This window comes from Aplidium turbinatum, chromosome 16 (assembly GCF_918807975.1).
Source record: "Aplidium turbinatum chromosome 16, kaAplTurb1.1, whole genome shotgun sequence".
Taxonomy (NCBI): Eukaryota; Metazoa; Chordata; class Ascidiacea; order Aplousobranchia; family Polyclinidae; genus Aplidium; species Aplidium turbinatum.
In genome coordinates, this window is record NC_137487.1 from 10892969 (window position 1) to 10906027 (window position 13059).

At 37.3% G+C, this 13059-nt stretch overlaps 1 protein-coding gene across 4 annotated transcripts in view; it reads right to left on the reverse strand.

The window, feature by feature from the left end:
• The window catches only part of LOC145785518 (uncharacterized), a 23089-nt gene continuing 10030 nt past the window's right edge, over window positions 1-13059 (reverse strand). Inside the window, exons 7-18 of one of the 4 annotated variants that reach the window (XR_014291184.1) lie at window positions 9539-9604; window positions 9278-9361; window positions 8445-8510; window positions 7943-8061; window positions 7045-7212; window positions 6360-6474; window positions 5421-5567; window positions 4412-4465; window positions 3659-3793; window positions 3300-3395; window positions 3016-3110; window positions 2643-2656 (exon numbers count right to left, since the gene is read on the reverse strand). Coding sequence is in view for 3 of the 4 variants with exons in the window: in XM_082597175.1 (XP_082453301.1) it covers window positions 2558-2656; window positions 3016-3110; window positions 3659-3793; window positions 4412-4465; window positions 5421-5567; window positions 6360-6474; window positions 7045-7212; window positions 7943-8061; window positions 8445-8510; window positions 9278-9361; window positions 9539-9604 (1148 nt within the window). In the remaining variant the exon portion in view is untranslated. Of the gene's footprint in view, window positions 2657-3015; window positions 3111-3299; window positions 3396-3658; window positions 3794-4411; window positions 4466-5420; window positions 5568-6359; window positions 6475-7044; window positions 7213-7942; window positions 8062-8444; window positions 8511-9277; window positions 9362-9538; window positions 9605-13059 lie in introns of all 4 variants that reach the window. The other 3 variants (XM_082597176.1, XM_082597175.1, XM_082597177.1) reach the window with 3 other exon arrangements.

Genomic DNA, 13059 nt, shown 5'->3' on the forward strand with positions numbered 1-13059 from the left:
TTCGATATCAAATTTGATTTATTTGTCTGCAAAAACACAACGTAACTCAGTTATTGAAGATTGGTCATCTGGAGAAGTAATCACAATAACTACCACTATCAGAAAAAGAGCAAATTAAAACACCAACAAATTAAGAATGTTTATTGTTTATACTAAAACATCAATGCACCATGGGTAACAAAATAACATCACTTCGCTTGACAGTCAACTATTTATGTTTTAAAACAGGAGTGGGCAAACTACGGCCCGCGTGTAGCTTTTGTGCGGCCTGCGACAACATTCACAACTGCTCTGTGCATCCAGCCGGTCACCACATTAAAAATTGGTGTTTTCTTTCTGGTCGGGTGGATGATGCAATTTATACTGTATTGATCTATTTACAATTTTCTGCGCTTTTGTGCAAGTTTATGTTTTGGCTGTGTGGCTATAATACGTAGGCCTAGCCTACTTCGTTCAGCAAATTCAAGTTTAAGTTGTCCTTAGATTAAAGACGAAACACACTTGTGGCATTCTTTGAATATAGTTAGCAGCTGCTGCAACCAGAGGTCAAGTTTACTCCAGTTGTGTGAGGAGTGTCATGCTGTATGGCTCTGAAACGTGGTCTACTTTAGCAAGCACCGTCAAGCGCCTACCACGTAATGACAGAGCGATGGTACGATGGACCTGCCTAATCAAGCCTGAAGACAACATCCAGTTTGAGACTCTTCTATTAAAGCTCAAAATAAAAGACATCAGTGAAGTCCTCCGATTAGGCAGACTGAGATGGCTTGGTCACGTTGATCGCAGCTCAAGCTGGATCTCACAGATCAGATGTGTCAACATCGCAGCACAGCGGGGTCAAGGTAGACCAAAACTTTCTTGGGAAGAATTTGTAAAAACGTGACCTTGTAGGCCTGAACATGGACTCTGCCAACCCAATAAATCGCGAGGTGTGGAGGGGAAGACTTTGTTCTCGACAGACAGGCCACACCCTCGACATGAGGATTAATTCATGGCCTGTACAATCAAAATTGGTTGATTATGATGAGTTAAATACGCATACGTCTGATATGAGAATAGTTTGAAAAAATACGAGTTCAAATATTTGAAGTTAAGTTCGCCTACTCTTGTGTTACTGCATGAGCATCGTTGCGGCTCACCTCCCATTACCATTACTACATTTAGCCCGCGCATGTAAAAAGGTTGCCCACCCCTGTTAATCTACACATGAAAGTTGCTTTTCAGGGGCTGTGCGATTTCATTCACATAAGGTCATTTTTAAACTCTGTTACTAAAAGTATTTCAATTCAATGTACGGTGCATTACATAAAAAACATAAATTTATGGTAAATCAGCAAATTAAATGCGTCATTATTATACATCCAAGTAAAAAAAAGTAATGAAAGACTTTCGATGAATAGGTGGCAAATTGACTAAACCTTGGATTGAAAGCAACAACTATCGCAGTTGGTGCGTTTGGCATGATCGAATGAATCGGTGTCGCATTGCAACAGAAGCCAAATTAAAGCAGAGCGCTGAGAGTAGACTTTACATGATGACGTCATCCTCACACACTGCAAGTCTGAACACTTGCATGTGCAATACAGCACAGCAACTATCATAGCAATTATGTTTGTCCAACACAGCGAATCATCAATTGAAAGTAGCTCAACGCAATGGATAAAAGGACAAAATGGGCAAGTTTGAGATCTTTGGGTTCACAACCCTCTGGAAGGCACTCACAATCGTTCTAATAAATGAAACAGAGACAAAGCGAGTTATAAATGTCGATTTCGTCCGATGTGGTGGCGATTGATGAGTCATACAAGCATCCAAGTTGAATAATAATCGAACATTCGAACTTTAAAAAACTTGATGCGCACTTCCAAGTTGAAAAGTTACCACACTATCACTTGTTGAGAAGTTTAAATGAAACACAATCGTACTAGGGTATAACCAATTACAACGACAAAATAAAATTTATTAAACAGCTTAAACTTCAATTATGTTAAAACTACGATGTCTACGGATATATTATGAATAAAACTTCGAATAAGAAACAAAAAGTAAAATTAGAAAATTTTGAAAATTGTTAGTACCCTAAACAGGCCAACATCGCAAGCTTAAACGTAATGCTACGAAACCGTCCTGAAATGACTACGGTAAGCCTTACAGCAGCAAATATAGAGTTAATTACTCTCGGTCTAAGCATAGGTCAGCTTCATAAAGATGACATGATGAAAATACAAATGAACTTCACTTTTTAAAAGAGCAAGTGGTTGGTGGCCAAGTGCATAGTTTCAAACAAACAAAATACAGCTACTGGATTTTGATCAATCGTTCGCTGATAGCAAAGCAATAAAAGTGCAAATGCACGAAGGAAGAAATTATGAAATAGTGCAAAGAAGGTGTTTAAGTGTTTAAGGCACTGTTTCACACCTGATTCTAAATTGTTTTGAAAATTTCATTGCAACCCACAAAACGCGATCCAATTCCGCGTCAGTCATTGATATGGAAAACGCAACAAAGAATCAGTGAGCACAGCTGTTCGCTTGTTCCGCCATAAAAATATGCTGGATCATTTCGGAAAACCTGGGACAAAGTGGAAGTCTTTGTCCATGTTTTCCTGAAAGTCAGCCATCTGGTCTGTTCTGCTTGTGTCCAAAACACGCTTTACCTGTAATAGAACATCAATGATATAGTTTTCTTAAGTAGCTTTTCCTTCTGGAGCATCAGTTGTTAGTGCGGCATGCGATTAGAATTTTACCATATTATTAAATTCTAAGTTGTTTCTTGTGTTGTTACCTAGTACCATACGATACGAAAAGTCACACTGTAAACCTTAACATTACAAAGTTGAATCTCAATGGCAAAACGGATATTATCGACAACAGGTTCAAAGCAAATTAAACTAAAAAAAAAATAACTTGATTCTTCAATAACTCAATCTATGAACACCATACTATACAAAAGAATGGTGGCTTAATCATTCCAAAGCAAAGGTGGTTTAACGTTCAATGTTTGTGCTAGCATTACCAGGTTGAGAAGTTGATGCAAAAATTTTTCCTTAGCGTATAGCCGAAACACATTGATCAACGCGTAGGTGAAGTGAGTGACATGAGCAGGAGTGGCTGCAAATTGATAAAAAAAAACATATGAAACTGTCAGTTTAGGCCGAATTTAAAACGCAAAAGTGAATTGTTCTTTCATCTACTTGGAGACTGATAGAAAAAATACTTTCACACGTTAAGTTAAAAACATATAATGTATCCCGGTAGTCGACCATTGAAACTGATTTTGTTTACAATAAAAACACTTACAGCTTGCAAGCTATGACACAACAAAATAAGCGCGATCGGGTAAGACCTTGAGTAAGCGGCAACAAGTCCAGCTCGCCCGGCATCGTCAATGAAAATCTTCCACAATAAATACACGTGTTCGTCAGTCTGTGTGATGTCACACATTGACACAAACTTTTAAAAACTTGCATCAAAAACCACTCATTTGAAAAAAACTAAATCTGAAAACACAAATGGCAAATTATTAGCTGCAAAATTTCATTTTAACCACCTGTCTCACCGTAACAAGATTGCTACAGTGACAATTCAAATGTGGTGGCTTTTTTTTGCCGGGCTATGTGCTTCAAGTTGTAGCCTAATCTAAGTTAACAAAGTTTCACCTTCTTTTGTGGAATACACCACCATGATGTGATCGGTTTTGCTCCTTTGCGAAGGCATGGCACCGTCTCTAGTTCCAACTCTTCTGGTTTGCTGCTGTGGTGGGGATTCATCAGTGAAAATGCGATTCAGGACATCTACAGGATGAAACAAACAATTCACAACTACCCTCTTCTTGTCACAAACCAAAGGGTTGTTTTTTACTTGGAAATTTACATTAAGGGATGCAAAACTACATCCACGTTTGGCTTATATGCCTAAGTGGAAAGGTCATGTTTTCAGAGTTTTAAAATTCTGTACTTTTTATGGCCGATATAGACGCATTAGCAATAGATAGTATTAACAAAAGCTAAGGTTTTTTGTTAAAAGCAAGCTTGTAACAAAGGGTAATGTAAAAATGTCGAATTGTGAGTTTTAGTGTGGCGGACAAGCGGAGTTTCGCACACCACAATGCAATGTCCCAAGTTTTACGACAAGATATTTTTCATGGTACTACTGTATATAAAAAAATGTATTACTTTCTCGATCACATTTCATTTCGACAACTCCGCTCCCTTTGCACTAGATCAACTTGAGAATGCTTTTATTTTTCAGTATTGCCATACACAGGAAGAAAACTACACACCACTTTTACAAACCAGTCAAAACTCGTATGTACAAATATCACAGCAAATAATGGAACAAAATCAAGCCAGGCTCAGACTCGGTCACAACAAGTGATAATTGTCAAGCAAGGAAAGACAAATGTTTCACACCTGTAGGCGTCCAGTTTTCTTCCTCTTTGTGGTCCAAGTCTGGCTGACGAGTTTCTTTTGAAAAACAGTAAAAAATTTAATGCTTGATAACTCACCAAAAATTGCCTACAGAAACGAAGATAGTAAATACAGACGTAGAGCTTCGGCATGTGAGTTTGTAAATTGTAGTTGGACAAACACTCATTGAGAAAATTTGACACCCAGAAACATAAAGTTCTCTCAAGAGCAAAATTTTCTCCCGTTTTCTGTTGTAGAAATATTTCTAGTTTTCCTCTTACGTTAGTTCGTCTTTAAACTTTCTTTTGCAACTTGCATTTCATATTATTGCAACGTTCCGCGAATTGTCTGATGATTAAGGGCCGGATCGAACGAAAATGGAAGACGCCATACTCGAGTTTCACCCTTGTTTGAGACCATCAGTGGTTAATGTCGATGTGGTTTGAGCGGTAATTGAAACCAATCTTGAGAATTTTTACTAATTTACAGTGGAAAGTTAACTTGTTCATATAATATTGATTCAGAAACAACCAAACCAACAAATTAGTCCTGCAGGCGTTAAATTGATGTCAAGAAGAATTGATTTGCTGGCTGGGACTGCTGAATTCTGCGTGGCTGTTGAGTAGTGTTGCCAGATGCCACTCAACTTTACAGCAAAATTATAGTTAAAAAGTTATCTAATTTGCATCCTTGGAACTAAAGAAAACTAATGTTTGTACATTTTCGTTACTTACATAATATCATATTATCTCAAAAATCTTAGAGTAGTTTCACATCTTAACCAGCTCATTAAACTCTCAAACAAAAATTAACCCAATTTAACTGAACTGGCAACTCTAATATTGATCCTTCCCAGAGCGACGTTGACTAGATCTAATTCAGTTTGGAAACCGACAACGACAACGTGAAAAGAGGTTTCTAGACGAAAAATTTGCTCTTGAGAGAACCTTTGCACAAACTCTCTACTATTGTGTATACCAACCTGCAATTTACAACTCGTCTCCCATATTACCTGTATGCTCTCTATTCATTCTGCACATTTCAAGAAACAGAAGTTTTGGCATCGCGGACAAATTGTCGTTTGATTTGAGCTCATCCACAACATGTTTGACTGGTACATGGACGTCATCAGAACCAAAAAATCCATCCACACCGTTTCCTACAAACAAAATTTCTAAAATGACCAAGTAAACCGAGAAATGTGTTGTTCCGCAAAACAGCAAAGAAGGCTGACTCGCAGCATTGACGAAATGAATGTATATTAATACGAAGAAAATAAATTTTCTCGGGTCTACACAAAAATGAAAACAAACAACCGATAATGCTTAGTTCCAACCGTGCTTCTATTTTTAATGGACTGTGCGGTTCTCACATAAATGTATCTAGATTTACCGTATACTGCGAAGCCAAAGTGAGTGATAAAAAAATCTTATAGAATTGATTGTAAAAATCTTTAGCCACAGACTGAGAAAGCTCCATCACACTTCAGCACACTTGTAGATGTTTTGAACAACATAAAATTGACCTTTTGAGATTGACTACCGTTTAGAACCATTTGAGTTACTGAGATTGACAGCGTGAAGTTACCGCTTCACAAGAATATACTTTGACGAATCCTTCCTGGAGGCAAGAATTATACAACAGTGACAAGACAAAAATAGGTGCAAGGTGAAGTGTTGTTGATCAGAGAGTTGAAGATCAGATCAGAGAGTTGAACCAGTATTTATTGATCTTGTCATTTCTTTGTTTGCAAAGTCAGCTGCTGGTCTAACTGATCCATCGAGGTGGACAAAAACAAATCACATTTCAACAATGCACGGCAACAGATAACAAAGTCAAAGTTGTCCAAAAGTGTTTTGTTTACATTAGATTTAAAGACACAAAACGTATCTTGGTATTCACCCAACGTTTGCAGACATGCAGCTGATACAACTTTTATTGGTGTACTTACGTCGCTCCCCATGGCTCAATATAAACACCACACAGAAGTCATATTTACAACTGTTTTCTTCCTGGTCAGGCTCGGACACTTCATGCAAAAATGAAGTCAATCGAGTCTTCATGTCCTGTCAATGCGTACTTGTGTGAAATTTGTGTTGTCATCGTGTCGTTTTTAGATGATACCACCTCATCGGCAAATAAGGCTCAAACGACGACAATCACAAGTTATACGCGACGCCTTTTTGGTAGGTATACTCTATATAAGTGTGGTGGGTTCATCTGAGAGTTGAAGAGGCGCTAGGCATTGCCGAAAGTTGTAAAAAAGTATACAGGTATCATTGAAAGTTAACTTAAAAATATGTATTTATCAAACCCGCGAGTTGCAACCGAGAGTTAAGATCTTACACGCAGAAAGTTGTGAAAAAAAAAAACTTATGCAGAATCAAGCCGTCTGCAACAGCATATAATCCATCATAAAAAGTTAAAATGCAAAAAGCAGTTTCGCCTGGCATCATCTGTTACAATAATTAATAACGCAAGCTATTCAAGAAGATGCAACTATGATTGTGTGATTGCTCACGATTAAAGAAAATGTTTGCCACAAGCAGAATTAGAATGTACTTTTACTTACACAGGCTACGTAAGTAGTACCGTGTGAAGTGTGTACGTATACGCTAAAACAACGTTTCGCTTACCGCAGCAGAGACATCCATATTGAGATAGACTTTACATCCAAGCCCCTTGAAAAGCTTTTCTAAAAGTTCTCCTTCATGCTCGCCATCTCGAATAGGTTTCAACGTTTTGAAGTTAACGTTGTTCAAAATCAAAACACATCCTTTTGGTTTGTGAACAATGCGATAAACCTAATTGCAGTTTTGAGATTAGACACAAACTGTAGACCACATAGTAACCAGGACTGGGGTAACATTCTAGAAGTCACAGGACATGACAGAAGTGGGGTTCCACTTTAAGCAAAAGACTTGATAAAATAGTCATTGAACAACAAAATTCTGTGAAATCATTCTTTTCATTCACATTTAAAATTGAAACTTGCATTCCATTTTCACCTACAAGCATGCAACGAATTTGAGGGCATTTCTGTTGAGAGTCAAGCAAAGCTGTCAGATGTGTACTGGTGAATAAAAATTTAGAATTGAAGATATTTTCAACACTACAATTTAAACAATTTACAGTTTTCTGGGCGCGTCTATTGCTTGGGGGTTACGACTGAAAGCATGAAAGAGGAATGGGATAAGAAATAAAAGATTTACCAGAGTAAAAAATAAAAATAAAAACTTGCGTCCCATTCCATGGCATGCTATGCTTAAATAAGAAAGCAGTTACTGATAAGTTTATATTACATTCAAAACTTGACAATCCATACTTGCAAACAATTTTGTCATTTGTCAATTTTGCCAGCAATTGGTGCAACTTGTAAAAAGAGAATTTAACAGAAATCATCACGTTTAAGTAATTTATCTTTGGCTCTTACTCTCAAATAGTCCATAATACAAAGCCACTATGTTTCAAATAGGCGTTTTTTGACAACCTAAAAGACTTAGAATAAAAACCAGGATTAGTATATCATCTTACATTTGGATCTTTACAGAGCTCTTTATAGGTATCCTTCGAGGCTGGAAGGACATCAACATTATTCTGGTTGTAAGATAAATATTTAGATAAGTCTTCATCGCCACCATCCACAACATCCTCTGATAACAAAAAGTAAATACGACTGAGGATAACTTAGAATCTCAAACAGGCAGGAAACTGAGCAAGATAACTGATAAGCCTTTTCTGAAGGGAATGTGTTATGACAATAAAATGAAGCACTGAGTAGTTATGTGGAATCGGACAGTATTGTTTGTACTTTAAACATTTAACACCTCCCGTGTGATTGTAAGCAAAGAAAAATTTGAGAAATCACTTTAAAAAATGTTAACTGTCGTGAAAACTGATAAATGGTGATATGTTGATAATCAAAATGTAAATCTTTTCTTCTGGTTATTTTCATGGAAGTTACATTACTCATTTTCATGTTGTTGTTCTAGATTTGTGTAACAATGGTAAGACCAGTTGGGGTAAATTAACATACTTTTTGTTTTTATTTTTATCTTCTTCATTTGATCTATTATTCCTCTGGCTTCTTCTCGGCTGGCATCTACCAAAAAACAAACTCAACCATTGGAAACTTGTAATTGGTTTTGCTACGTCAGAACTAATGATGCGAATCGTTTTACGCTTATTATTTGTTAAGTAAAAAAAAAGTATTTTATCGGTGGCCGATGTGGATGAACGGTCTGCACGATCTGTCTTCGAGATATTGACACCGGGTTCGTCCGTCATTTTGTATAATTAAAGCTGAACTCGTTCTTATTAAACTGTCACTTCCACGAAGAAATAGAAATTTAAATGAGCGATTATTGCTTTTACACTGCGTACTGATTACTGCTACTAATTTAGTTGTTTTTGTTCTTTTAATTTACATACTTTTTTTTATTAGCAGTCAAAGCGCTCGGAGATAATGCTCCAGGCAGATAGCAAAAACGACAGTGAGACATTGATTGAGGACCTTGTAAAAACTTTAAAAACTTACAAAACATGAAAAATCTACTGACTACGACAGCACCGTTGACAAACTTAAGTGAATGTAATCAACATAAACTAAGCTGAAAACCAAGAAATACAGTGAGTATCAACTGGAGACGTTCATCGGTTTGTATTAGTTTTCGTGTTGTTCATGTTATTTGCAATCAGTTCATACAGTTTTCAAGCAACGCCGACTTTTAATAGACATTACGAAAAACTGTAACGCGAAAATGAAGACAGAGCTAAAAACCCTAGCTGCTGATTAGCCTGTTATAAATGATACAAGCAACACTGTGTGCGCACAAACAGGTGTCGGTTTACACATGTTACTCAAAATACCTGCATTGTTAGAGCTCGTATGAGCCAAACTTATTGCTACTAATTCCTGTACGACTCCTTTGTCTCCAAAATTCCAAGTCTTCGCTATAATGTAAAAGCATTTAGAGCTATCCCAGCCAACACAGCTGAATTTTTTCGGACCACATGTCGCGTTGCAAATGAATACATCATAATGTCAGTAAAAAAACGTAAATGGCAGTTGATAAAGCGTAAAGTATTTATGACTCAATTCTCATTTAAAATATGAAAGGTAAAACTTACTGCTTGTTGAGCTGTCCAAATACTCTTGAGCTTGGTTGGAATGTTTCGAAGTTTCAGTGGGAGCGTCTAGCAAAACATGTATGTACAAAAGTAAAAAAAATATAATGGTAAAGATTAACACAACATAACTTACAAGCAGTCAATATAGAAAATTGAGTAGCTGATCTAAAAATCATTTTTTTCGGTGGGAAGCACCAGAATTTTAACGAAACAAAAATTTGAACCACTTGCCTTCGTTTTTTTTGTTACACAACAATAACAACACAGATAACAAACACAAAAATATTGTACTCATCAGCACATCAGCAAGATGCATGCAAGTTCTAGTTCACAATCTATCTATGTCATGTGGTTCCATTTCAATTGGTGTTTTTTCAAATTCTTAGACTTTACGGCGATCACTCGCTCTGATTGCTGAGTTTCTTTCACCGTTTGAATAAACTGGGAAATTGTCGGGTAAGCTTCGGCATATTTGCATCGATAAACAACATAACGTGCGCATAAAAGTAAACAATTCAACAAATTAGCATTCACAGTTCCAAACAGAATCAACTGGTCATTAGCTATGACAGGGTATCTCAGTTTTGCTGATATCCAAGAAAAAACATCTTCCCAATAATTCTTTACAACATGACATTCGCAAAACAAATGAAAGGTATTCTCCGTAGCAATTTTGCAAAATGTACAGAGGTTGCTCTCCTTCAGACCAAACGCAAACAACGCGTCATTGGTCACAATTGCTCTGAGGTTCAACTGTATTTGGAATGCTCGTAGTTTGCTCTCTAGCGTGCAGTAGTGTACAGATTTGTAAATGTTTTCCCACCGCGTCAGGTTCCAATTCATTCCAGCAATGTGCTGCCATCTGTTTTGTTGCTTTGTAGGAATTAATTTGACTTTGTCAAGGTAAAAGTGATATGCAGTTTTTGTTGACTCGCATATTGTGTTTAGGTTGGATGTGAGTGTGGTAATGTTGGTGGTGTAGTTTGGGCGATTTAAATTGCCGTTGTCTCTATCCCAGGAAGGAGGTAATGATGAGATGAGTTCGATAAATTTAATAAATGTTTCGTTGCTGGGTGTCAAGTTGTAAGCTGAGCATATGTCATCGTAAGACTGGTACTGTCCGTTATGGTCTAGCAATTGGCCAAAAAAGAGAATTTGCGCCTTAGCTAATTCTTTATTATACAGAGATTTCCCATTGAGTTTTATTGACTTATTTAACCATAGGGGCTGATGCAAAGTCTCGGCGTGTGATGCGTTGTGGTGACAGTATAATATTTGCAGAGACTTCATGCAAGCAGAGGTTGACTGGAAGGGTATAATATTTTTGATTTTTTTGTTTATTGAAGTAAAGGTGTTGGTTGCTAGACACATGAGCATGGTTGGGGCTACCAAAGCTTGTTCAACAATTTTCCAAGGAGCAGAATAATCTTCATCGAGCAGTTTGCTTATCCATCAAGATTGGAACGCATAGATGTAAAACTGTATGTCTGGCATTCCTATGCCTCCTTCATGTATATCACAGCAAAGAGTCATGCGACTTACTCGTTCCCAAGACGAACCCCACAGAAATTGGAAAAGTTTTCTGTTGATGTTAGACAAAAGTTTTTTAGGCATCGAAACAGGAAGAGCGTTAAGTTTATACATCAACGTGGACGTCAACAAACTTTTAATGATTGTTTTTTTCCCCAATAATGTTAAGCCTCGCGAAGACCATATGTTTATCAAAGTTGAAATTTTCTGTAGACAAGGGTCAAAATTTAGAGTGCCAATAGTTGTCGGTGATGCCTGTCTGACTGGGACAATAATGCCAAGGTAAGTAAAATTGTTTTCTGCCCAAATTAGGTTCGGGCAAGCTAAAGGCTTGCTATTTCCAAAGTTTGTACCAATGTGAAAACCTGTAGATTTTGTTTGATTTATTTTACACCCGGAAAGTGAGCCGAACTTGTCAAACAATGTTAACGCATTACTTATCGTTTCTTCGTTACCATCAGTGTACAATAAAGTGTCATCAGCCAGTAAAGAGATTTTTATCTCATTGTCTAGCACTTTAATCCCCTTTATATCGTCATTGGATCGCACCGCTATTGCAAGCATCTCTATGCATAGGGCAAAAATTGTCGGCGATAAAGGATCGCCTTGTCTCACGCCTCGCTGAACATCAAACTTTTCTGAGAAAAAACCATTGTTGGTAATTACGCATGTAGGATTTTTATAAAAGATTTTGACCCACTCTATAACTTCGTTTTCAAATCCAAACGCTTTCAAGCATTCGAATATGAAATCCCATTCTAAGGTATCAAATGCCTTATAAAAATCTATTGAGAGTATTGTTCCGGGTATGCGTTTGTGTTCAGCGTAATCCATTATGTTAAACAATAAACGAATATTGTCTCCAATATATCGACCAGGAATGAAGCCTGATTGGTCACGAGCGACAAGCGCATTTAGATGCCGTTTTACTCTGTTATTGATTACTTTGCTAAGAATTTTGTAATCAGCATTCAAGAGGGTAATAGGTCTGTAACTATCTGGCAATAGTGGGTCTTTGTTTGGTTTGAGCAAAAGTGTTATAACTCCTTCGGACTGGGTAGGCGTTAATTGAGAATGCTGTTTTGTGAAACAGACAGATTTCATAAACACTTGCTTTATTTCAGGCCAAAACACCTTGTAGAACTCGATAGAAAAACCGTCTAAACCAGGAGATTTATTCTTTGCCATTTTTTTAATAGCACAAAAGCATTCATCTTCTGTGATTTCATTAACCAGCAAGTTGTCTCTGTTTACAGTTGGGATGGACAACGAGGAGAGAAATTTTGATTTTTTGTGTCATAGAAAATGTACTTTGTGTTTTATATAAATTTCCATAAAAACAACTTAGAGTTTTAAGAATTTCTTTTGGGTTAGTCACGTGTGAATCATTCGATTTTAGACACGTTATCGTTTTTTTGACGCCTTGTCGTCTTTCCAAATTTAGAAAATACGCAGTGTTTTTTTCTCCTTCCTCGGCCCACCTGGCTCGACTTCGAACAATCGCTGCGCGGGTGCGAGCTTCCGCAAATTTATCAAACTCAAGCTGCAGAGCCTTCAATGAATTCAACAACTCATCGTCGGGGCTTGCGTCAGAGATTCGTTGCTTGATGTCTTCAAGTCGTTTTTCAATGTCGGTTTGCTTTGCCTTTAATTGTTTTGATTTATAAGCACTATATTTGATGATATGGCCACGCAGACCGCATTTTAAGGCGTCCCACAGAGTGTTGGGATTAACATCTGGTGTGTCATTGTGACTAATGAACTCCCGAATGAACTCTTTTGTTTCAGTTGTAAACAAGCGATCGCTCAGCAGAGAGCCATTAAATTTCCAATATCCTCTCCCGCGCTGGTTTGGAGATACGTTCAATAATAAATTGACTACGCTGTGGTCAGATTTTACGCTTGATTGAATAGAACAGCTTTCGCACTGTTGGGTTAAATTCTTTTGATACCAGGAAAAAGTCTAATCTAGAGGCAGTGAAGGGATTTGC